The sequence below is a fragment of the Plectropomus leopardus genome, chromosome 14, assembly GCF_008729295.1.
Source record: "Plectropomus leopardus isolate mb chromosome 14, YSFRI_Pleo_2.0, whole genome shotgun sequence".
Taxonomy (NCBI): Eukaryota; Metazoa; Chordata; class Actinopteri; order Perciformes; family Serranidae; genus Plectropomus; species Plectropomus leopardus.
This window is the reverse complement of record NC_056476.1, coordinates 6,954,261-6,977,665: the sequence shown is the minus strand read 5'-3', so window position 1 is coordinate 6,977,665 and position 23,405 is coordinate 6,954,261. Positions and strand designations below refer to the sequence as shown.

The 23,405-nt window shown below is 36.3% G+C and overlaps 2 protein-coding genes across 3 annotated transcripts; one reads left to right on the top strand and one right to left on the bottom strand.

The window, feature by feature from the left end:
- Positions 1–1,205: 1,205 nt before the first annotated feature.
- Positions 1,206–12,237, bottom strand: afg1la (AFG1 like ATPase a). The gene is given in 15 exon segments (XM_042500693.1): positions 1,206–2,163; positions 3,084–3,194; positions 3,286–3,426; positions 5,412–5,512; positions 5,634–5,704; positions 5,794–5,876; positions 5,977–6,035; positions 6,838–6,937; positions 7,495–7,625; positions 9,802–9,903; positions 10,008–10,059; positions 11,571–11,612; positions 11,614–11,777; positions 12,112–12,189; positions 12,192–12,237. Coding segments are annotated over 15 exon segments (1,419 nt in total). The 3' UTR covers positions 1,206–2,025.
- Positions 12,238–15,069: 2,832 nt separating this feature from the next.
- Positions 15,070–21,164, top strand: LOC121953775 (sex comb on midleg-like protein 4). 2 transcript variants are annotated; one of them, XM_042500992.1, is made up of 8 exons: positions 15,070–15,205; positions 15,973–16,209; positions 16,576–16,705; positions 18,675–18,875; positions 19,028–19,189; positions 20,004–20,228; positions 20,305–20,453; positions 20,544–21,164. In XM_042500992.1, exons 1-8 carry the CDS (start codon positions 15,203–15,205, stop codon positions 20,667–20,669), a joined length of 1,233 nt encoding a protein of 410 aa, XP_042356926.1. In that variant the 5' UTR covers positions 15,070–15,202; the 3' UTR covers positions 20,670–21,164. The 2 variants fall into 2 exon arrangements, with proteins under 2 accessions (XP_042356926.1, XP_042356927.1); XM_042500993.1 differs by lacking the exon at positions 15,070–15,205 and adding an exon at positions 15,479–15,679.
- Positions 21,165–23,405: the final 2,241 nt, after the last annotated feature.

The following is a 23,405-nucleotide window of genomic DNA, read 5'->3' as shown; positions in this document are numbered from 1 at the left end:
AGCAGAAAACCAGACTCCACTGACAGAAACTCTAATTCTAACTTCACAGGACACGACAGCTGCTGATCTGCTGCTGCCTCCAACACTTAGTTAGTTTGTGTTATTGAGTTAATTCAATGGTTTAATGGATAAGTTTAGATTCCCCAAATTCACACAAAAACACAAATGAACAACTGATCGAGACAACAGCAGACCAGCAGCTCCACTGTTAAACAAAGTAAAACGTGTGTTTTTTTCAGTGGAGTCTGGCTTTAAAGACCAGCATACATATGTTTCACTTTTAGTTCAATTCCCTGTCTAAAAGGGCTGCATGTTTTAGTACTGAGCTTACAACTGGATAAATGAGACTTGAAATATACCGCACAAATTATGTGACAGTTTATAAATGACTGTTTTGATAAAATTTTGCTATATATTCTTATTATTATATACATTACATATTATGCTATATATATTAAACACAGACTAGTATTCATTATAAATTTTCTCAATTTTTTGGATTCTTCGTTTACCGCGGAGGCTATGAGAAAAATTAAGTTTCTTCTCAAATTCAACATTAACGCACGGTGAGAAAATTGTCACTTTAGGGGAGTTAAGTGTTTCTTCTGTAGCTTTGCACACATATTTATGTTCTTATTGTTTTACCTTACATACTAGTTTTATACATTGCATTGTAACATAAGGCACAGTTTTATGGTTTTATATTTACACACTCAGCACATTACCCTTATTATAATTTAAATTTCACGGATTAGAGCTGTCTATTTTGATATTTTACAAGTATGTTTACACACTTACATACTGAGCATATTTACATGCTTTTTAAATACTTAAATATTTACATACTGTGCCAATTATTTGCTTTTTCCTGTATTTCAATTCATATTCTTTTATACTTGTGTTGTTACTATAATTCTCTGTGCTGGCATCAGAGCGACTGTAACGGACCGCAACTTCCCCCCTGAGATCAATGAAGTATTTCTGACTCTCATTCCTTCAGATAACTACGTTTAATTTTTGGACTGAATAAATAAAACTGACTAGACCAAACTACATCACATAGAAAAGTTAAAAAAATGATTTGAATTAATTTAATTCACAGTTGAAGGTGGTTAAATTTTCCAGCACGAAACAGCTTTAAAAAGATCTTATGATTTAGTTTTTGCTGAATTAAATAAACACCAACTGCCTGTTAGTCCCAATAACACTTTTTTTGTTTGAACAGGAGATAAACTGAGGGTTTTTCTCACTTTCACTTCCCACACTGTGTCTGTTTTTTATGAGGCTGTGAGTATGACGTAGTGTTTAAATAAAGAAAAGATTATTGCAAAAAGGCAAACACTTGAACCGTTGTTTGTTTTGTTTATGAAGACAGATACATAAAATATTTAACTGTAATATGTAATATGAAAACTAAGAAAACACTTTCTGTAGTGCATGTATTCCTTCTTTTTTTAAATACTGACTTAACGGAGTCAAATGTTGTTCAGTGCATCTGTGAAATGTCCTGAGACAAACATTTCACCAGCACCAGCCACATAAATCATCAGAAATAAACACACAGCTTTAAATCCCCCAAATCAATTTGCTGCCACTGTATTAAGCTTTGCATTATGATCATATATAAATCATTATATTTTCAAAGAACTAAGATTAAAATGTCCCTTAAATCTTCATAAAAGTCATTTGGGAATCTTTTTCGTCCAGCTCGTTCCCACAGATTTATAATATACTGTTGGACCACTATGTGATGCAGAGTTAAAAGCAATATGACACCCTTAAGTTTATCTTAAAAATGATATGTAAAGTGCAATGTCACAATAAAGTCATAAAAGGCCTTAAGATTTCAATAAATACTCTCTGTACAGCATTTGCACACACACACTGAGGAGCAGTCCCACTGGGTTTGTGCAGGATGAGAAGAGTGGGAGTTAGTGTTCATACTGGGCCGTTTTTTGGCAGAGAGAAGGACAGTTTGTGGAGTTTGGAAGAAGTTGTGCAACATGATCCACTTTGCAAAAAATGTTACACCTGTGATTTCATGCTCCTGTCCCCCTCTAACCAATATTCCTCTGTCTGCATCTCTGTGAGGCGAGACACTGTCCTCTGGAAGGCAAACATTTCCTCCTCCCCGCTGAAGATGGACAGACTGCTGGCTTCATCCTGTTAAACCACAAAGATGAAATAGTTTGATAAAATCTTCTTTATGGGAATGTGCAATTCTTCAGATTAAGGCCTAAATCAAATGGTTTCACTAGTTCATTAGTAAAAATTCAACAGAAAGATCACTTTGTGCTGCAGTTATTACACCAACCTTTATGATTTATCTTTACATTTTAAAATCTTCTATTTAAACGTCTTTTAATCTTCAGTCTTCACATGTTTAAAAGATCTTTCCCTCGTTGCACTCAGGTTTTGACGTAACAATATATTTTATGTGTTTTATGGTTGTTTTTCTAACGTTTCATTTACATTTGTACATTTTATTTAGTTTACAAACAGAAGCGAGGAATATCTGGCATTTCTGGACAGTATTTTAAATTATGTTGTGTCTCTCAGTTTGCGTGTGAGATTCCACCTCTTGGATTCCCATCATGGCCGGTTTAAGAAAAGGAATTTATTAAATTATTTAACAAAAAAAAATAGATGTTAACGATTATTTTGAGATTTTACGATGCATCGTCAGAAAAAAGCCGATTCATAAAATCCTACTGCCCATGTCTGAGTATTTTTAAGACTTTTGAAAGATTAATTTAAATTTAATATCAATTAAGGCCTTATTTTTAGATGAATTAATTCAACGCATTTTTGGAGACTTTAAGGATCTGTGGGAACCCTGTTTAGAGGCTTGAGCAGTCTTATCTGAGGCATGCACTTTATTATTAAGAAACTATGACTCAGCTACAGACGTACTGGTTAAGATAATTTGTCAGTGAATTCAATTCAACTTTCCGCTGTGTGTTTAAGCGTCATTCACTGCCAGCCGACAGTCTCAGCCCATTTAATCATCTACTTTACGACTGGAAGCCCACATCCAACATGAAAAACCGGTTTAGCTGTGGAAACAGAGTCGGAGCTCTCACCCTCTTCAGCCCCAGATCGTCCATCAGGATGTGGCTCTCGTCATGACCGTGATCATCACTGTGCACAAAAATATCTTCCAGTGGATGATCTGCGAGAATCACCACCCGCACCTGAAACATAAGATGACATTATCATTAAAAAAAATTAAAATAAGAGCTGAAGTTTGGTGTTTTGGTGAAAGTCAAGCGTGCGGCAGTGTACCTTGTGGTCGTAGAGGGCGTCCACGAGCGTTATGAGCCGCCTGGCTTGAGTTTTCTTGTTCAGCGTCAGCAGAGGAATGTGGCGAATAAAGACGGTGTCAAACAGCCTGGATATCTCCAGGTAGTCACTGGCCCCAAGAGGCTGAAACATTTTCATGCACACACTGGATGTCACAATAATATGGCCTCGAAAACACGCTTCTGTGTCCTTGGATAGAGCACGACACTGATTTAAGTTACTGTGCAATTTGCATTTCCAGGGTTGGAATAAAACCACATTTTGACTGAAAATGCTAGTTTCACAGAAACCCGCAGCTTTATGACTTTATTTGTCCATTTCTGTGGATCACTTAAGCCCCTGCAGAGCCAGCTGGGTTATTTAAAAATCCATAACGCAACCAGGAACTTTGTTTTAAGTAATGTTTGAGTTCCCAACTTTTAAAATAACACTAGGCTGAAATACAGGGAAAGATGTATAAAATGAAAAACTGTACATCCGGATTTTCTTTTTGAGTCTAGCGGTGAAATTTTTCATATTTCATTCAACATTATCGTAATATAGCATCTTTTAAGCACACCAACAAGCACATTTGAGCACCTCAAGGATGTTAAGATTTTGCAAAACTGTTGCAACAATGAACACAGATTCAACCATTTCCTGTGAATTCTGAATTGTTCAGATCATAGCAACTTCCCTGTAAATTTCACCAATCTTCATAGTTTCCTGTAAGTTTCACCAAACATAACCCCCCACCCACCCACGCATAACATCGTCATACTCACTTCTTTGTTTCTGGTTGTGGACGTACAGTCATGTGTGACACAAATGGTTCACACAGATCTTGACAAAAAAGCTTTTAGATTTGTGTTTGACTTGAAACCGCCTGAGATGATCGCTATGGGGGAATTTAGGTCACTTTTAAAAGGTCACTATTGGTCAATGTGAATGCTACTCCAATGATAACTGAAATTTGATGATTGCACTTTAACTGGAGATGGTGCTCGCTCTTTGTATTGTGAGATAGTTGTATTTGTCTGTCTGTATTTATTGTTGAAATCTTGTTTTAAGCTGCCCTCTTGGCCAAAAAGCATCTACTAAAGACAGTGAAGGGCAGTTCCCTGATATTCTTCATGGAAGTGGAGGTAGACTGTTTTGTACCTGTGCAATGTTTCGGTGGATCACAAATGTCATAGACCGACGAAAGCTTTTCTAACACAAAACACACCCGTAGAATGAGTGAAACGTGTGCACAACAGACGGACAAATCATCACAACTGCACAGATGCATTGCACATGCTGAAAGAAGAAGAGTTTGATTTAATACGCATAGTTTGGGGTAAAGTTAGTGTAGTGCTTTAACAAAAATTGCAACATTGCAAAAGGCATAACACTTCTTTTTTTTTTTTTTTAGAAAAACTGCTGTGAAATCAGGCATTTTAGTCTACAAGAAACCGAAGAAGTGAATTTTTGACTCTGAAGGCTACTGTGGAGAGACTTTTTAAAGCAACATCTGAGTTTAAAACGGCTTTTTTTTAGGGCGTTATGGCTGGATTGTATCATCGGTATACAGAATATCCAACTTGGTGTTCCAGGAAAAAACAGGAAAAATTATGTGTAGAAATGTTTGATTTTTTTCTCTTGACATGCAGAATCATCCGTGACACTTTAGGGAGGCACTCTGTAAATGTATGAGGTCATTACAGATTGGATTGTGTATGTAAACTGTAAAACTGACACATTTTTAACTGTTACCAGCAATCACAATTTCATTGAAAAACCAAGAGAGCAAAGACTGCTGTCAAATATCTGCTCATTATGAACACTTGCTAATGTTGAAACCCAACTTTGTTTTAGACGGACAATTAACAAAACCGTAACAGCAGACAGTTTTACACAATTGCACATTAACAGCAAAGTGAGAAATAATCAGATTTTTGTGATAGAGACTTCAAAAACAAGCAAAGAAATGTTACAAAATTAACATTAAAATAAAAATGTACATCCATTTAAAGACTGAACAATCCAAGAGTAGAAGTCTGATGCATCTAAAGAGTTTTGCGACAATTATGTCATCATATGCGTCGCACACGACAGATATAAAACAAATACAGAACTGACAGACTTACCCGATCACAAAGCTCCTGAAACGTGCAGTCTGCGATGGTCCCACACGCTTTGTTCAGACGGACTTTCCTGTTGTGAACATTCAGGATTCTTGGTCGTGTAACTGCGGAAAAAAACAGTACATGTACACTATTTGTATGACATGAATAATAGTAACTTCTGCAGTAATACAGTTAAAATTATACCCATATTACTTCACATATTTCCTTTTTAAGTCCACTTACTGTCATTCTGCTTAAAAGCCAGCTCGTCAAACATCTTGTCTAGCGTCGCCTCGACATCCGGCTCACTGGAGCTGCAGTAAATGTAACGAAAAAACATTAAAAAACATGAACACAAGAGGTGAAAATCTGGCTTACAATGACAGACTGTTTCATTTCTTACAGGAAGTAGAGTTTTCCAGCAGAGGGTCTGTTCCTTTTGCGGTAATCTATCCCAGAATCCAGGCGAAGAGTTTGGCAATATTTCTGCATGTGAGAGACAAACGATTAACAACAGGTGCATTTAAAATAAAAAAGAAGATATTTGATTATAGTTTTTTACTTTTTAAAAAGTGTCCTTTCTTACCTGCAGCACAGCAATAAACGGGACAAAGTTGACTCTCTGCAGACCGTTTTTATACAAATCTGAGGAAAAAAAGTGGGATATTTTTCTATTTATACAAATAAAGTGGTGAATTATTAGAATCAGAATACCTCTATTGTCATTGTGCACGTATATATAAAACAATTTTCAGTTGCACTACCTGAGTGGGGCTCAAATAGAATAAAAATAAAAGTATAAGATAAATAGACAGATAGAAAAATAAAAAGCAATTAAGTTCAAAACTCACACACCAGTTCAAACCTGCATACACACAAACCTACAAAAACACAGATGTGAAAAGCTTGTGTTACACTCGTATCATAAATAAATGAGAATATTGCGCATAAAATAAGAGATAATTGTGCTTCACCAAGAATTTGACTAATGTGCTTATGTTTGTCAAGTGTTGTCATCATGTTGTCTAAAACAAACAAAGGGACAAACAACACAAACAACAAAGGGAATTGTTTGCCAAGTTATTAAAAGACACACACAGACAATGGTGTGTGCAACTGTTCTTTTTTTTCTCTTGACATGCTGGCTCATCAGCGTTTTAATAAAAATAAAGAAATGTAAGTTTTGTCTTTTGGACATTGATTGTATGTATTATTGTCACCCTTTTCTGAGTCCACACAAAGTTGTGTTGATACCCAAAAGAATCTGAGGCGCACTAACTCAGTCTGAGATACCACAGAAAAATGGTAACAACACACTGTCTAAAAAAGAAAAACAAACATTACAGCATGTAATGTAAAACTTTGAGATTACCTGTGATCAACTCAAGCAGCAAGAACCGTTTCTCAGGGCAGACGAAAAAAATGTTCAGGATATGTTGACATTTACCTTCAGGGGGACGATTCGAAGTGGCCACGACAACGACACCGTTCAGAAACAGATTCTCGAAGAGCTGCTTGAGAATCATGGCGTCAGCGATATCAGTCACCTGAGATGTGTTTCAGAAATAATCAGGATCAGAATCACGCTTCAGTTCAGCTCTCAATGTACAGGAAATTAAACATTAAATATAAAAGGAAAATAAAAAATAAAAATAAAAACAGAAAAATATGGTTTTAAATTTACATTTGTGCAAGCCCTAATTAAACAGTTATAGCTAATATATACAAGTCCGTGTGCATAATAGTACAGTTACAAGAAGAGGTATTTAAAAACAGTGCAAAGGGTCATACAGATTATTCTGACGCTCTGTGACCGTTAAGGGTTCGTCAGAGCGACAGGCTGGGGGAAGAAACTGTTTCTATGTCGGGATGTTTTGGCGTGCAGTGATCCGAATCACCTACCAGACGAAGGAGTTTGAACAGTTTGTGTCCGGGGTGTGTGGGCTCTGCAGCGATGTTACGAGCCTGTTTCCTGACCCTGGAAACGGGCACGTAACATCGCTGCAAATGAGTGAAAGAATTAACACTGTTTAGGTTAAATAATACACAAAATTATACAGATAATGTCAGACTCCTTTAAATGTGTCTGTACGGAGGTAATTACCTGAAACTCGTCAAAGCAGAGAAGACACGCCTCCTCACTGATCTCCTCTGCAACTGGAGCGATGGGGTCGTAAGATTTGGCCATTTTCCCTGCTTTCCTCTTTGGCATGCTCTGCTTCAGCCGGTGGATCCCTAAAGAAAGGGAAAAGAAACAGTCTTGGTTTTGGAGGAAAAATACACATGAATACACATAAATACTCCAAACTGCAAAGCTAAAGAAAACACAAACTGGAAAACACAAACCACCACTTTTTTTTATAAATATAACATCTCTACTCTTTAGTTTGCGGTGTAACTGTTCATAAAATATAAAGTTAGAATGAGTTAAAGTGGTGTAATTAACTTTTATCAATTCGACACAATATCAAAGAGTGAGAGAAACTTGATATATATTATTTTTTATAGTTACGTCTTTGACAAGTTGTTAAAAAAAGAACACTGGAGACTTTTACTGGACCAGTTTAAAGTGCTTTGTCAGCAGCACGCCTATATATAAAGAACACGTACGCAGAGCTTTAAATGCAGCAAAACCGAAATGTTGTGGTTAAAACAGGAAATATAAGTGCTTTTAAAAAAAACACAGCTCTGCGTTGTTCTACAGACTTTAAATACAGCATATTGAGAAGTGTTCATTTCACACCAGTGCTGAGACAAAAGCTTAAACTGGATAAAAAAATGCTGAGAGCGCAGCGGACAGTTAGTGATAAATGAAGTACAACTAAAGCTGTTGGTAAAATACACCGAACTGCTGATGCCTGATGGATTACAAAATCATTCTCAATCAGGGTCGACAGATCATCGGCCTGGCTGATTATTAGAGCCAATATTTGGCATTTTTCTGCTATCTGTATTGCCATTTTATTTTAATGATCGCCGATAAAATTATTTAATTAAAAAGTGACAAAGAAAGTGTCAACATGGGAGGAACTTTTACTCTGTAAAACCTTAGGGAACTATCTTTATTTATTCATTTCTTATTTAAATTTTCACTTGACTTTATTTAAAAAAGTTGCAGGAAACTTGTTGTTTATGATGTAGAAAGTTTTAGTTTTAAGTAAACATTTGCTAAAGCCATTTAAACCAAGTTTTGTGTTGGAGTTTGTTATATTCCGATTTCTAAATATTTGCAGAAATATTTTCATTTTTATTGTGAATGCATATCGGTTTCAAATATTGGTTATCAGTCTCATTAACTACTAATAATCAGCATCGTATCGGCCCTGAAAAAACATTATCAGCCGACCTCTAATTCTCAGACACTAAAAATATTAACGTGGATGCACAGAACTGCAGATTCAGTGGATTTATGTAACTTGTGATGAAAGATTTCCAAACAACTTGTTCTCTTTGAACGACTCGTCACCTTAATTCTGGTTCAATATAAATAAAACAAAACAAAGATAAGCTTAAGTGTTAATGAGGCGGGATGTTAGCTGGACTTGAATTAAGTTTTATTTATGACAAATGTCATTTTGAACAAGAATGGAGAGAAATAAAACCATTAAGGACCGCGGGTTGATATTTTCTCGTCATACGAACTAAAACAAAGGTGGCCAGATGCTTACAGCGATAAAAATGTTACCAGGGTTCCTGCAGCTTAAAGCAAGTTCAATTTAAGATGTTTAAAGCCTTTTTTTTTAATGCCACTTGGAATTAAGAACAATTTTCTAATAACTAAAACTGAACAAGGACAATTTTATTTTGCCCAAATGTTTATTGTAACAAAAACACAATTTTTTGGTCCAGTGAAAAAGTTAGATTATCTACATCAAATGCTGAAAAAATAAGTTTTAAAACGGAGCACATGGGGGACAATTAACATCATCATAAAAGTATTTAGTTTAGTTTTAGTTTACCAGCAGAGGCAAAAAAAATATCTGGCATTTTAGGCCTGTCTTCTGGACGAAAATTAATTTATTAAATTATTTAACAGAAAGAGATGTTACAAATTATTTTGAGGTTTTACAAAACAACATCAGAAAAAAAAGATTCATAAAATCCTACTTGCATGTCTGAGCATTTTTAAGACTTCTAAAAGATTCATTTAAGTCAATTTGATACCAATTAAATTAATGAAATCTATTTTCTGCTTTTGTAGTTTTCCTCCTCGTTCCACCAAAAGTGTCATTTGCAGCTGGGAGACTTTTAGATGCAGGACTCTTCACTGTTAACTGAACTTAAACTTATTCATTTGTGGCTTCACACAAAGCTTTAAGGCTGATTTGCCCCCTGGTGGCTGTGAACAGTCAAAGAAAATCAACAGTCACATCATTACTTAGACCATCGTCCAAAAATGAAGCATACTCACGTTTATGCACGTCCAGCATGAAGCCGTGGAAATGAACCCTCTTTTTCTTTTCAGTCTCAACATATGAGTAAAACATGTCCATCACCATCGTTTTTCCTGTGCCTGAAACAGTCAAGAGTCCCAGAGCTTTTAGGAAAAACTTTTTAACAAAATGTCAGAGAAATTAAATGTACATTTGTTGACAGTTTGTGGTTTTTCTCTCTTACCAACATCGCCGTAGATGTAGTAACCTTTTGGAGCCTTCGGTTTGGTGAAAAACTGAAAATCAACAAGTTCTGGTGTTATAAAATGATTGCACATAAAAATAAAAGTCAGGAGCCTCAAATTTCCTCCAAACAGACAAAACACAAACACAAACATATTTCTGGACTCACACATCTTTCATCTTCAATAATGACGGCACTAAATTCATCTGACATTTAATTTTGCAGTACTTGTACTGTGTCCGCCTCACAGCATTACACACGTGTACATTCAAAATCCTCTCATTTATTAAAGCTGCTGTCAGCTGCAGCTGCAAAGAGCTATCAACTGATTTTCCAACTAATTTTGTAAATGATTAATCCATTTAAGTAATTGTTTAGAAAGGATATTGGGACATGCATTCACAATTTCTAGGAATGCCCAAGGATCTAAAACTTGTGGAGTAATACTGAACAGGAATTGGGTTTTCTGATTTTCTGACTAAAAATAACCAAAAAATCTCAGCCTCATCATGCTGAGCTTGCCTTCAGAAACAGTTAAAACTGAGTTTTAGGGCCACACTGAGGGAAAAAATGTTTTTTTTAAGACTTTGGTAATAAAGTTAAAATTTTGAGAGAAAAAAGTTTTAGTTTTACAAGAAAAAAAAGTCGGAATTTTATGAGAATAAAGTTATAATTTTGCAAGAAGAAAGTCATAATTTTAGGAGAATTAAGGCATAATTTTACAAGAAAGGGGATATTGTATTATGGAAATGAACATATTGCCAGCAAACCATAAATCAGGAGCACAGGTGGTCTCCTTGGAAACCACTGTCCCCGGTGCCATGTCGTGCCACACACAGTCAACATGACATTTCCTGTTGATGGTAAAACTACAACTTCATTCCCGTAAAATTATGAGTTTATTCTCATAATATTACCAATTTTTAAAAACATAATATTATGACTTTATTCTCAAAACTACACTATTTTCATAATACTATGCCTTTAATCTCAAAATCTAACTGTTTTTCCTTTAGCTTTAGATTTGGGGTGAGGTGACAGTCAAGAGCGATGCAAGATTATTTTAGGATGGATGTGTTTTTTGTTTTGTTGTAGATGTTTTGTTTTCTGTCTCTGAGAATGTGAGTGAGTTAAATTTCAGATGTAATGGTAAAAATCAAAATAAAAAAAAAATCTATATAAAAGCAGACAGATGAGAAAAAAAGTAAAAGACAATGAAAAACATTACTCGAAAAGGAGTGAGAAGTAAAAAAAAAAAATACTTAATCCAACCCCTTTTCCATAATTATTGAGTTTTAATTAACCAGCTTCCTTATTCATTTCAACCTATACAGTAATTAATTAAATATATACACCTACATACTCAAAATCAAATATCTGCGATTTATTATTATTATTTATTAGCAGAAAAAGACAGACTAGGAAAAAAATAAACATAAAATAAACCAAATAAACAGACAAAACCCCTGTAAACACCTGGTGACTGTCAAACCCCATCTTCACCCCTGCACCTCGTGAAAATATCGTTTTTATACATTAATTTAAAGTGGTTTATCTGTGTACCTTGGATAAGAAGGATGTCGGGGTGTTGCTGTATCCTCGCAGGTTTTTTGTGCAGCTGGTCCAGAGTCTGCAGCACCGCTTTCTGGTGCTCGTCCCCCCGCAGCGTCCCGTCCCGGATCAGCCCGCTGTAGTGATCCAGAGGCCCGCTGAACCCGGCCGAGCTCACGCCGCTCTCCTCCACCTCCGGCTGGGCTTTCACCGAGTAACCTTGAGGGACATTTTGACACAGATTTCGCTCCTTTTAGCGTCTTTTGTTTACATTTTACATCAGTGGTGAGACAACGTGAAAGACCAAAGGTTGGAAGAGACAGATAGTTTAAGGGCTGATAAAAACAGTGAAAATAAAAAAGATAAGTTTGTAAATAAAGTCAGATATTTATAGTAGAGTCAGGTTAACTTTAGAGAGTGTAAAAACTACAGATAAACACGTGAATTAAAAGCAGAAGTGTTGTTGTTTTTTTTTTTTAGTATTAGCTTTGAACAAACGGATAAACTTTAAACTCCTTCACCATCGACACGACTCACCAAAAACGCGCCTCACCTCGTCTGCAGACGTCTGTCAGAGATTTTAGCAGCTTTCTGGATGAATATTGTTCCGTCAACAGACACCTGAAGCCCGCAGAGCTGAGGGTGACATCTTCACACACAGCGGTATGCACGCCGCCATGTTGCTTTCAAAAAACTTTATTAACAAACATACAAACAAACAGGAGCGTGTCTGTGTGTGCCAGCAGGGGGCGGAGTTTCATTCAGTCAAGAACCTTCTTATTTTAACATTATTTCTTATAATAAAATGTACCATAATATCACACGTATTACCGTAATATTTAATATTAGAGGTATTTTTTTATTTTATATCATAGTTCAAAGAATTTATTATCAATTTTATTTAAAAAAATGTCAACAACAAAGCTGTTCTTCATTTTGGTAACATGTTAATTAAATAGTTAAATAGTTATTTTATCTTATTTATATTTTTATTTTATATATTTATTTTAAACTGTTATGTTACTATAATATATTCCTGTTTATCTGTACATTATATATATATTTGTGTGTGTGTGTGTGTGTGTGTGTGTGTGTGTGTGTATATGTATGTGTTTAATTTTTCTGTTTTTTTTTTTTAATTGTGTGGGGCTTCTTGTCCAGGTTTTTTTTTCTTTTTAGTGAAACTAAAACTAAACTAAAACCAACAAAGAATTTCTTCCACACAAACCCACACACACACACACACACACACACACACACACACACACACGACATAGCAACTTAAACATATACCATGACTTAAAAGTCATAAAAAAGAAAAAAGAAAAAACAAAGGACATATATATGTCTTTTTGCTGTTTTGTTTTTGTAAATATCGATCAAACATGGCAACTATTCTCTGGTTCTATCTTCTTAAATGTCAGGATTTTCTGTTTTTCAGGCATTTTTTTATTGTTTCCTAATAAGCTCCAACACAAAAATGTTACATGAAATGCAAATTATGCATTCATTGATTAAAATAAAAATTATCAGCTGCTGTCACACACACACTACGCCTGATTTGTTATGATATATAAGTATGACTGTACCGAGTACTGTAGAGGCATCAACTGAAATACCGAAAAGCAACAAGAGGAAAATCGATGTCCCATGGTGTTCATTTAGGCTAAATTTAGAACATATAACCTAAAGTGACCTTTTGTGTTTCATGTGGCAGAAACAGGGATTGCAGAGAAACTGCACATTATGCAAATCCCTGAAATGGAAATACAATGTTTACTGCCGAGTCCCTCCCACTCACCAACACAAGAATATCTGAAATCCTTTGAAAAAAGCAGTGATGAAAATATTCAGAACATATATTCAGTAATAGATAAGCAATATTCTGATTATGATTTTAATTTTATATATCATTTAGGGCTGCAGCTGAAGTTAATTGTTATTACTAATTATCTGGCCATTATTTTAATCTATAAAATGTCAGAAAATAGCCAAAGTAATGTCTGCATTTTTGCTGTTTTCCTTAACCAGCTGTCTAAAATATAGAAATATTTTATTTACAGTTATATAAAACAAAGAAAAGTAACATACTATCATTTTTTAGAGGCTGAAACCAGAAAATAGTTTGTCATTTTTGCTTGAAGAATAACTTAAACATTGCAGATGAATTTTTGTCAATTAAAATAATGATTAAAAAAAGCATTGTCACATATGAGAAGCAAATATTTGGCATCTGCTTAAAAATTAGCTATATGTTGATACCGTTGAACGTTGTGTCATTTGAAAATTAAAATTAATCATTTAACTATTTTAGCTCTTATATTGTTATTTGCTGTAATGTTAGATAACGGCAGCTTAAATAAAATATTTAGGGCTTTAGTGTTGTCAAACAAGGCTAGAACCTAATAATACAGGCTTGTTTTTTCTTGATTATCAGCAGAGAACAGCAGAATAAATGCAGTAAAAATTTATATTTTTGACAACACAACTAGGTTTGCAGTCTCCTTAAACGTTTCTGCTAATTAATGTTAATTAAAATAATGAATTGATTAACTAACTAACTTGAGATCCAATATTTATTTTTTCTATTTTATATAATAAGTATAGTTTGAATAATGTATCTACAGAGCTGCAACTGATTATATGTTTTCATAATCGATTAATCTGCAGATTATTGTCTTGATTAATCCTCGGAAAATAGCACAAAGTTCATGTCCTCAAATGTGTTGTTTTGTTCAAGCATCAGTCTAAAATCCAAATATATTCAGTTTACTATCATATATGACAAAAAAATAATAAAATCTTCGCATTTAAGGAGGAAATATTTAGGAATTTTGCTTAAAAAATGACTTAATTACCTAACTGTTTAAGCTCCAATATTGTTTTTTTCTATAATATATAATAACTTTACTTTGAATAACGTATCTACAGAGCTGCAATATATTTTCATTATCGATTAATCCTCAGGAAATTGCTTAAGGTGTATGTCCTCAAATGCATTATAATATTCATTTAGTTTATTGTCATGTGTGAATTAAAAAAAGCACCAAATCCTCACATTTTGGAAGCTCATATTTGACATTTATGCTTAAAAAATGAAATCAAAATAGTTGCAAATTAATTCTCTTTTAATTTCTGAGTAATTGAATCTCTAAATATCTATAATTCCTTTAAAACTATACATTATAAAATACAACATGATATTTGGCAGCTGGAATCCTGCTGCAGAAATAAAAGAAAATAACATCCACACTTTCAGATGAATCTCCTCATTAAAATTAAAAACAGCAGAAACTCTGTCCTCGGTCTAATTATACCTCCACAGCTCTGAGCAGACAAAAAAACATGGCAGACGACCGACAGGGTGTTACAGGGGCTTACAGGCTTGTTGCCATGACAACAGAGGAGCCCTTCTCCCTCTCTCACCCTCTCTCTCGCTCTGTCTCTCTTTAATGCACACACACACTGTCACTCTCTCTCCCTGTGTCTGTCTGTCTGTTGTACGCACACACACACACACACACACACATACACACACATATATTTACAGTATTACAGTGGAAGCTGCTGCTTTGAGATCCGTGCTCAGGACAAAATATAGGAAACACAGCGAGGAGCGTAGGGACACTCCACATCTGTTTTGGATGGTGAGTGCATGCTTGTTTACATACTGTGTCCTATTTGGCATACTGTATCTTTTTTTATTATTATTTAAAAATAAGAGACATTTTGGAGGAATTGTTTATTCCTGCTGCATGCAAGACGTGCCACATTTTTTGTTTTTGTTGCTGCTAATACCTTTTTTTTTTAAAGATTAGGGTAGAAGCTGTCATCGTAATGGTAATTCATAGCCGGGTATCCATGGTGAAGTCAATTTCCCCCTCCCTCTGCCACTGCTGAATGCATTAGTCTAATGAGATGTCTGCAGCCTGTGTGCCGAGCAGCAGCAGCAGCAGCAGTGTGTTAACCAAAAAAGGGGACGAGGAAAAAGCCACACACAGCAAGAGCAAGATGGCTTTCCCTTCATTGTTAGGGATTTAGCTTTAAAGTCACCTTTAGGCTCCTGGGATTTAAGACAAAAGGGGCTTGGCTCTTGGGGTTTTCACAATAGAAGACAGCAGGTAATAGACACCCCCCTCCTCTGTGCATCTCGTAGGTTTATTAGTGTGTTATCAGCGCAGGATGGAGGTGCTGTTTCCTCCACAGCTCATGCATGGCTGCCTTGTGTGTTGCTTATTTTTGGTGCTCTCCTCTCACCGCATTGCTCAGCTGCAGTATTTGGATGTTGTTCACCTTTCTGCCTCCTTGCTCTGAAATGATGCTCTCTGATATGTAGCTGCCAAGGGGGATTAACGCGCAAGTAAAGTGCTTCTTTGCGAGCTCGAGCTCAGTGCTTGTTTCCCTTTGTCTGCAGCTCCAAATGAGTGTACCTGCAGCAACGGCACAGAAATCAGACGGCAACAACAGTGAAATGCAATCAGCTGCAGTGGCTCCCTCCTTCATCCCCAGCCAGTCGGGGAAGATACCGGGCAGGAAGAGAGGGAGACCCCCGCTCCGCAATGTCGCCAAGATGGATTTTCCAAACCGTTACCCCGAGTCGCTCCCTCCACTCAAAGTGCCAAAGAAGAGAGGGAGAAAGCCGGGCTTCAAGGTCAGCCACATGAGGGGGAAAGTGAGGGGGATGAGCTGTGTGGATGCAGTGTGTTTAAAAATGCATGTGTACATAGAAAGGCAGACACACCGGCTCCATGCCCTTCAGATTTTGTGGGACCCCAGTGTAACAGAGAGAGACTTAACGTGTGTGAGGCTTTGTTCAAATGTTTCTGGAAATTTTTTTCACCTCATAATTGTAAACATGTCTGTTTTCATGCATAAGTACAAGCATCATTTGGAGCATAAAAACTGCAGTTTTATACAAATGTGGTAGCATGATTCTTCCGCCGTCTCCCTATCTACAGGACTTAGTTAATAAATTATGTGTGGAAAAAAAAACACATGAAAACTTCTTCCTCTGCAGCTCAAACCAAGGATGGTGATGACGCCGCTGGCTATTTCTCCACCCAGCAGCACCCCTGAGCCCGACATGAGCTCCATTCCTCAGGATGCCGCCACCATCCCCCACTCTGCCACGCCCCAGGTGCTCACAGGTAAGACAAAAAACACTCCAAACCCAATGTAAGAAGAATTAAAGGTCCAGTGTGTAGGATTTAGTGCCATCTACTGGTGAGTAGGGCTGTTCAGTATGACAAAATATATAAAAAATCTGTTGTTTCATATGCCGCTATATCGTTTATTTAATTTATGTCATCTTATAATGCTTTGCGTCCTTCCGCGCGGCCGAGGAGGCGTCTACACAATGCACGGCACCAAAATAAACAAACATGGAGGAGCTGGAAAACGATACTGAACATCGGGATTCAGCTCGAGACGCTGGCACCGACCGACCTACTAAAAAAGGAGGAGGAGCTCGCACATGAAAGAAGAGCCACTTCTGTCGTTAGGACGTGGTTTGGGTACGAAAAGTCAGACTCAGAAATAGGGGTGGATGAAAATATGAATATGCTCAGTGTATAACAGCTTGTTCCACGTGGGATGTTTAAAATACCTTTATTGCGAACAGTAAAAATTATCTCATTTTTCAGTGACTGGCAGGAGACTTGCTTCGGCATTTCGGTTTTCCCTCTCTCTCGTAGGACTACCTGCCTCTCGCAAACACACACAAACAAAAAGCAGCAAAAACATCAATGCTTACGGCCTGAGACGAGTCCGGTGCTTCAAAATTAAAGCACCATGGGTTCCGCTTTGATTTATATTATCATAACAATACTTTATTTTAATGTGCTATAACGGTACTTTATTTAACTTTATACTTTACTTTACCTTTATAACAGTATTTTATTAAACTTAATCTTAACAGTAGTTTACCATTTCTAGTTCATATCTTACTGAAATTTCCCTGGGCTACTAACACAATTTGTCATCAGGAAGACGTTGGATTCCTACATCGAACTGAGGTTAAATTTTTTTCAAAAAATGAATGAAGACTGACGTGTTGAGTTAATAGCAGAGGTGCTCTCTGGTTAGCTTGTAACACTGCTGGACTGCGTGAATTTTAAAATGCCGGTAACGACATATTATAAGGAACTGGAAAGTCCCTACAGGGCGTAAGGAAAGGAGGTAAATTGGTCCAACAAACCCAAGACTTAACCTGGGAGCTCACTGTTCAGTTTCTGTACAAATGTTGAGCCAAACTATGATGACCCAGCTACATGCTTTTGTTGCACAAGGAGATATTCATAAGTTTATTTTGATGAAGACGCATCTGACGAGCAGAAATGGTACATTTTCTGTGAAAAACTAAGTGTATTTTGAAAAGACACAATGCATGTAACATGCATATATGAACATGCCGTCTTGGAACGTCTGACAACACGAGTGGCCAGCTAAATCCCACACACTGGACCTTTAATGACCTTCTTGTCTTTACACTCGAGTCACAATTTGCTTAAAAGACGCTTAAAGATCTTTAACCCTTTGAAACATGAGCACATTGGTTTGCTTTCCTCCAAAAACACGTGGCAATGAGCAACTTAACAAGAAATGCCCAAAAATTTGCAAGAAATTGGTAAAAAAGTTACAAGAAAATTACCTGGAAAGAAAAAAGAAAAAGATAATGACTGAAAGTGCTGATAATTATAAAATCCATTTTTATATTTTTTTAGAACATCATTTTACATATATAATTGAAAAATATAGTTTTCTAGACATTTTTCCCTTAGTTCCTAGTTTATTTTTTTTTAAATAATAATACATATATATATATACATTCCTCTCCCTTTCTTCAGACTAATTTTCAGGTAATTTTCCTGTTACTTTTTACTAACAACTTGCAATTTTTTACCAGGTTGGTCATTGCCTTCATCACCATGTTTTTGAAAGAAATCAAACCAGTTTGTTCAGGGATCAAAGGGTTAAATAGCTTGTGAAAGGTGTCTGAACACAGCACAAGAAAACTTTTGTCAATCTCGGTTTCAAAGGGTTCAGATAATTTAGGTGTCCCTTCTCTGTCCCTTTTTCCACCCCAAACTGTCTCCACCTGTGTTTTCCCTGCATCAGTGTGTATCTACATCAATAAACAGGCCAATACGGGCCCTAACCTGGACAGGAAGAAGATCCAGCAGCTCCCCGATCACTTCGGACCCGACAGACCTTCTGTGGTTCTGCAGCAGGCCGTCCAGGGCTGCATCGACAGCGCCTTCCAGCAGAAAACAGTGTTCACTCTCCTCACACAAGGCTACGGGGGAGAAAAAATATCAGGTGTTGTACAAAGACCTCCCTCAGGTGTTGCTTTCTCTTTGTTCTTTTTTCACCACTTTACCTGAGGTGGCACTGTGCAGAAAACATTAGGAATGGTTTAATAATGACCTTGTTAGTGTATCTGATGTTGTTCCACTGTTTTGCTCCTCCAGCCACGTTTGATGGGAAGCAGCACCTCCTCAGCCTCCCCGTGGTGAACAGCATCGACTATGTGCTCCGTTTCCTGAAGAAGCTCTGCCGCAGTTTGCACTGTGAAAACCTCTTCAGCGATCAGCCCATTACCCAGCACAGTGGTGGCTCCTACCAGTCAGATGGTACTTCAAAATCTGTTAAACAAAAGCTGCTGTGATCAGATAAAGACATTCTTGGAGCTAAATGTGACCAGTGGTGGAATGTAACTAAGTACATTTACTCAAGTATCGTACTTAAGTATGAATTCGCCACTACATTTATCTGAAAGCTTTAGTTACTATACTAATTAAGATTTTTGCATAAAAAAAACATAAGAAGGGTTTATAAAATATGATGTTTTGTTATAAATTAAGTGACCAAAAAGTTTATACAAGTACAACTGCAAAGATTGGTTGATTAATCCATGAACTGACAGAAAATGAATTGCCAACTATTTTTCTTTAAATTTTGAAGTTTTGGGTGTTTCTTTCTAGAGACAAAATCATATAATTTTGGTTATTTGGATGTTGATTTTTTTTAATTTTTTCTGAAATTATTTTGAGTTTGGGAGTGTTTTTTTCCCAGTTATGTAATTTTTTAGGTCTAGGTGTTCTTTTTTTCTCAAAAAAAAAAAAAAAAAAAGATCTTGAGTTTTTTGGGCATTTTTTGTTTTCTCTTTAGGCATTTTTTGGTGTTTTTATCCTATTTTGAAATTTTGGGTGTTTTCTAAATAATTTTAAGTTTTTTCTTTTTTTATTTATTTATTTTTTAATAATTTAGAGTTTTTTGTTTGTGTTCTTTATTCTAAATTATCTTAAATATTTTTCTGCATTAGGCACTAATCCTTACTTTTCATACTGTACACCTTAAAAGCAGGATTTTCTTTACTTGTAACAGAGTATTTTCACAGTGTGGTAGTAAGTAAAGTATGAGAAGTGACTCTAATCTCGTCTTTAGCCGAAACATCTATGGCTGAGGACTACCATTTAGACCAGTCGGACGGCAAACGCTACTCCGTGGATCCTGGCGATTCTGCGTTCAGCTCTATAAGCTCATCATACTCGCCAAAGACCTCCTACGGGTTTCGCTCATCACAGCAGTTCTCCAACGGCTCGGCCTCCATGAGCATGTGCAGGCAGTCGTCTACCAGTCCAAACACGTTCCCAGAGAGCAACAGGACAGGTGAGAAACAAAGTAAAGATTGTTTTGATGTTTTTTTTCTCTGAGGTTTGAGTAAAGCTTTCCTTTCTTCTTTCAGGAGGTTATAATGCAGCTCCAGAGTCTCAGGAGTCCAAGGCTCCACCCAATAAAGACCCAGCCACCTGGTCTGTGGAGGATGTAGTCTGGTTCATCAGGGACGCCGACCCCCAGGCTCTCGGCCCCCATGCAGACGTCTTTAGGAAACATGTAAGTTAGTGTCCAATGATGTTGGAATCACCTCATCTGGATGCCTTTTCCTTACTGATCACACCGACTTCTTCTTTCTGCTTCTGTCAGGAGATCGATGGAAACGCTTTGTTACTCCTAAAAAGCGACATGATCATGAAGTACCTCGGACTGAAGCTGGGCCCGGCCTTGAAGCTTTGCTACCACATCGACAAACTAAAGCAGACTAAGTTCTGAAAACCTTCTACAATATTATTTTCCCTCCTTGAATCCAACAATACATTTGAGAAGGGACTTTACAGTCTGTGAGCCAATGGGAAGAGAGTATGGTCTGCAGCAATGAGGCGCATCACTTCCTTTTCTGTCGTAAAAGTTGAAAAGCAAAGAATTAATTTTTTGCTCAGAAAACAGGTTAACACTGTTATTTATGTGTAAGATAAGCTATAAGTGAACTAAAAATCCCAGAAAGCCACGAAAACAGTGAAACCTTTAAGTATTACTGAATAGATGTAACTTCGTTTTCTGTCTTTTATGAAGATGTTTGTGACAACACAAGCAATTTAAACAACAGCATGGAATAAAAAAGTCAGAGCAGAGTAGGGTCTAACTTAGCTGCTGGTTTATAGGGTTAACATAAATGTTATTGTATAAATTACTTCCACATCTAAGACCCTTTAAGATGATTTTTGAAGTTTTGGGCCACATTGGCATATTATCACCTCTTAAGGTAAATTTGGCAACATTGACTTAATTTAAAGTCGTGTTTCTTGTCACTTGATGAATGTGAGTCCAATATTAATTTTCTTTTAGCTCTGTTTTTGTCTTTGTTAACTTCTGAGTGAAAAATCTGCCTCTTTGAAATGCTCCATTATGTTCACCAGCTGCTGGCTGTGTCTGTCTGCTGTTTGGTGCTGAGGACGTGCTGTACAGTGTTTGTTTTAGAGCTTTTCTCTGGAAACAGCTGCCTGCTGCGGACAGAATCACCATGAGAGCAGTGAGAGTGAACCAAAACAGTAAATTTAAGGACTCGAAAGCTAAACAATGAACCGGAAGCTCACTACAAAGCTCTGTAAAACTGAGGGAAGCTGCAGATTAATCACTAGATGCATCATTACAACACTACTTTAGCTTTCACATGATTTCATTCTAACCACTAATATTCATACAGTCACTCTAAGAAGGGATGTTCATGACTAATTTCCTTTAACGGAAGTTTATACTAGTCGACAAGTCTAAAAGCAATTAAAAATTGATCACAATTTCATCTTTAGTATGTCAAGAGACATATTGCATTTAAGAGGTATTTTAAATTGTTAATCACATTTTGCGTTTACCAAATGTGCTTTAAAATGCAGCTGAAATAAGTTGATTATGAACATTGCGCATTATCTGGCAAAATATGACAATTCACTAAATAAAAGTGAAGAGAAAACATGTACTGAAAGCAATATTAGTTTTTAAAATACACCATTAGGAAATGTGCCTGATTATTACAGCGGCATTTTCATTGAATAAACGTAATCAAAAATAACAAAAATAATAATTTCAGTGATATGTTTAAATGACTAGTAATTCTAGTACCGACTAGCGACTGTGGCACAATTAATCGACTCAGCAATTAATGCACATCCCTAGTCTTGAGCAGAGAAACAATCAATCATATAAAGGGGGAAAAGATGGCTAAAAAAAGTGACGGACCTCCTACATTTAACCCTAATCTCTTCCCATTGGCTCTCAGACTTTTGGTCCTCAGATGTGAGGTCCACAGTTGGTCCCTCTTGGTGCGTTTTGCTGAAGATTTCCATGATGTCATGTATTAATAATCACAAATTCACCCCTCTCTTCTCTTACTTACTGTACTTTTGGCACAGATCATATTTTGAACTAAAACCCCTACGATTGTTGAATGCATCCTTCATACGTCCGTTAACATACTGTAACCACTGAGAGGAGGTCAGTCTAAGAAAAGGTGTTTGTCTCACAAACCTCCATGAGCGGCACATCTGTCTGCTGCATGCAGATTTCATTATATATATTCATCTTCTGACAAGAAATGTATAACAGAAAACACTTTATACCCTCAAAAAGTGTCACTTTGTCAAATCTCACCATTGTTTACCGAGCTGGAAACATATCTATAAATGTTAGAGAAACGGTGCATTAAATATTGCTTTTTTGATTGAAAGATTTAGAAAATCATTTTGATACTATTTTTTCACATTACTGTGTAACTAAAAAGTAATGTTCCCATTGGATTTGTCATTCTTTTTTATCATAATTTTAATATTAAAAACAATATAACCTAAACAAAACATAGCCGACATAGAAGGACAGGAGCTCTTTTCTTAGTATATATAAAGAAAAATGAGAGCATTGTGAACGTGATATATTTATGTTTCGATATGCAAGATTGTTACATGCCAATTATCTCCAGAGGCTCTTCATGTATACTCATAATAACGTTTTTTTGATTCAAATGTTTTTACCAAGCATCAGTGTTGATACAGAAGCTGTTAAAACACACTAAACACTTAAATGTTACACTGAGAAACGGCCATGTAAATGGGTATATAATATAGTATTGCTTTTGTATACCACTTTTGGTGTACAGTATGCATCCTTTTTTAATCAATTAACCTTTGTAAGTGAATGCTGCTGTAAAGATATTACATGTAAGCCATGCCTAGTGAGATCAAGCTAAGGTGTTTTATTTTGAAAATCACTATGAATAAGAGTTTTAGAGAACGCTGAGTGGATCAGTACTCTATGCTGGTGCTAAAGTTATCTATGTATTTAACTGTTTGCTTTTGTGTTTGTGAGATGTAAAGGAAATCTTATGTGTATCCTGTACTGTATGTGAGCATTAAATTATGAAATCAAGTAATCAGAGATTTATGTGTTAGACAGACTTTTCATTTTCCCCATTTTAGTGTCTTCATTCTGACAGGATGCAGTTGTGATGGACAGTAACTC